At 46.4% G+C, this 1,210-nt stretch overlaps 1 protein-coding gene across 6 annotated transcripts in view; it reads right to left on the bottom strand.

Annotated features, from left to right (window-relative positions):
- CCDC138 (coiled-coil domain containing 138) overlaps positions 1 to 1,210 on the bottom strand; it is a 246,151-nt gene that overhangs the window by 224,162 nt on the left and 20,779 nt on the right. Inside the window, exon 1 of one of the 6 annotated variants that reach the window (XM_014532109.1) lies at positions 22 to 57. The exons of the other annotated variants lie outside the window; for them this stretch is intronic. Coding sequence (XP_014387595.1) covers positions 22 to 54 — 33 coding nt within the window. The 5' untranslated portion in view covers positions 55 to 57. Of the gene's footprint in view, positions 1 to 21; positions 58 to 1,210 lie in introns of those variants that run through there. 6 annotated transcript variants of the gene reach the window in all.

Genomic DNA, 1,210 nt, shown 5'->3' with positions numbered 1-1,210 from the left:
GTGCATGCATATATGCATAACCAAGGGACACAGACAGTAGGGGGGTGAGGGCATGTGCTGGGGGTTGGGGGTGGCCGGGGAAAGGTCAATGGGGGAAAATGCAGACTTATGGAAAACATTAAACAATAAAGAACTTACATTTTAATAGATAGATAGATAGATAGATAGATAGAGTATAGACCAGAAAAAAAATAAAAACTGGTAATAAGTTATCTAACACTACAACTTAAAGAATTAGAAAGAGAACAAAAAAAGCCCAGAAAAAGTAGAAGGAAGGGAATAATAAAGATCAGAGCAGAAATAAATGACATAGAAACCAAAAATATACTTGAAAAGACCAATAAAACCAAGAACTGGCTCTTCAAAAGTATAAACAAGATTGATGAACCCTCTAGCCAGGCTCACAAGAAAACAAAGAGAGAGGACCCAAATAAATAAAATCAGAAACAAAAGAGGTGAAGTAACAACTGACCCCACAAAAATGCAAAGGATTGTAAAAAAAAAAATACTATGAACAGCTCTACTCCAACAAACAGGACACGCTGGACGAAATGGACATCCTATCTACTAAAAGAGAACCATGGTAATTAGCCGTACGGCCGCTACCCTTCCCATTGGCTAATCAGTGAGATATGCAAATTAACTGCCAGCCAAGATGGCGGCCGGCAGCCATGCACTGAAGCGAACAGGGAGGCTTGCTTGCTCCAGTGACTGCTGACTCCAACGTTCCCCGCCTGACTTGCCGGCCTCTCAGCTGCAACTCTAAGCAACTATGTTGCAAATATAGAAGCTAAACAAAACCCCAGAAACCTGCTTTATTCAGCCGGGCTTCAGCCAGCTGGAAAGCAACATTGTATCAAATAGAGAAAGTAAACAAAGGCCAGAAACCTGCTTTCAGCAGCGAGGCCTCAGAGCTAAAGCTGGCCCAGAATAAAAAAGAAAAAATGGAGCGGCTGGGAGCTTCAGTCACCCACCAGCCTGAAAACGGCCCTCAGCCCCTCACCCAGACTGGCCAGGCACCCCAGTGGGGACCCCCACCCTGATCCAGGACACCCTTCAGGGCAAACCAGCCCAGCCCCCACCCGTGCACCAGGCCTCTATCCTATATAGTAAAAGGGTAATATGCCTCCCAGCACCAGGATCAGCGGAGCCGCGAGGCCTCCTGGCACTGGATCAGCGTGACAGGGGGCAGCGCCCAAACCCCCTGATC

The sequence above is a fragment of the Myotis brandtii genome, unplaced genomic scaffold, assembly GCF_000412655.1.
Source record: "Myotis brandtii unplaced genomic scaffold, ASM41265v1 scaffold842, whole genome shotgun sequence".
Lineage (NCBI taxonomy): Eukaryota > Metazoa > Chordata > Mammalia > Chiroptera > Vespertilionidae > Myotis > Myotis brandtii.
Note: the sequence above shows the minus strand (reverse complement) of the source record. Positions and strands in the feature narration are given on the sequence as shown.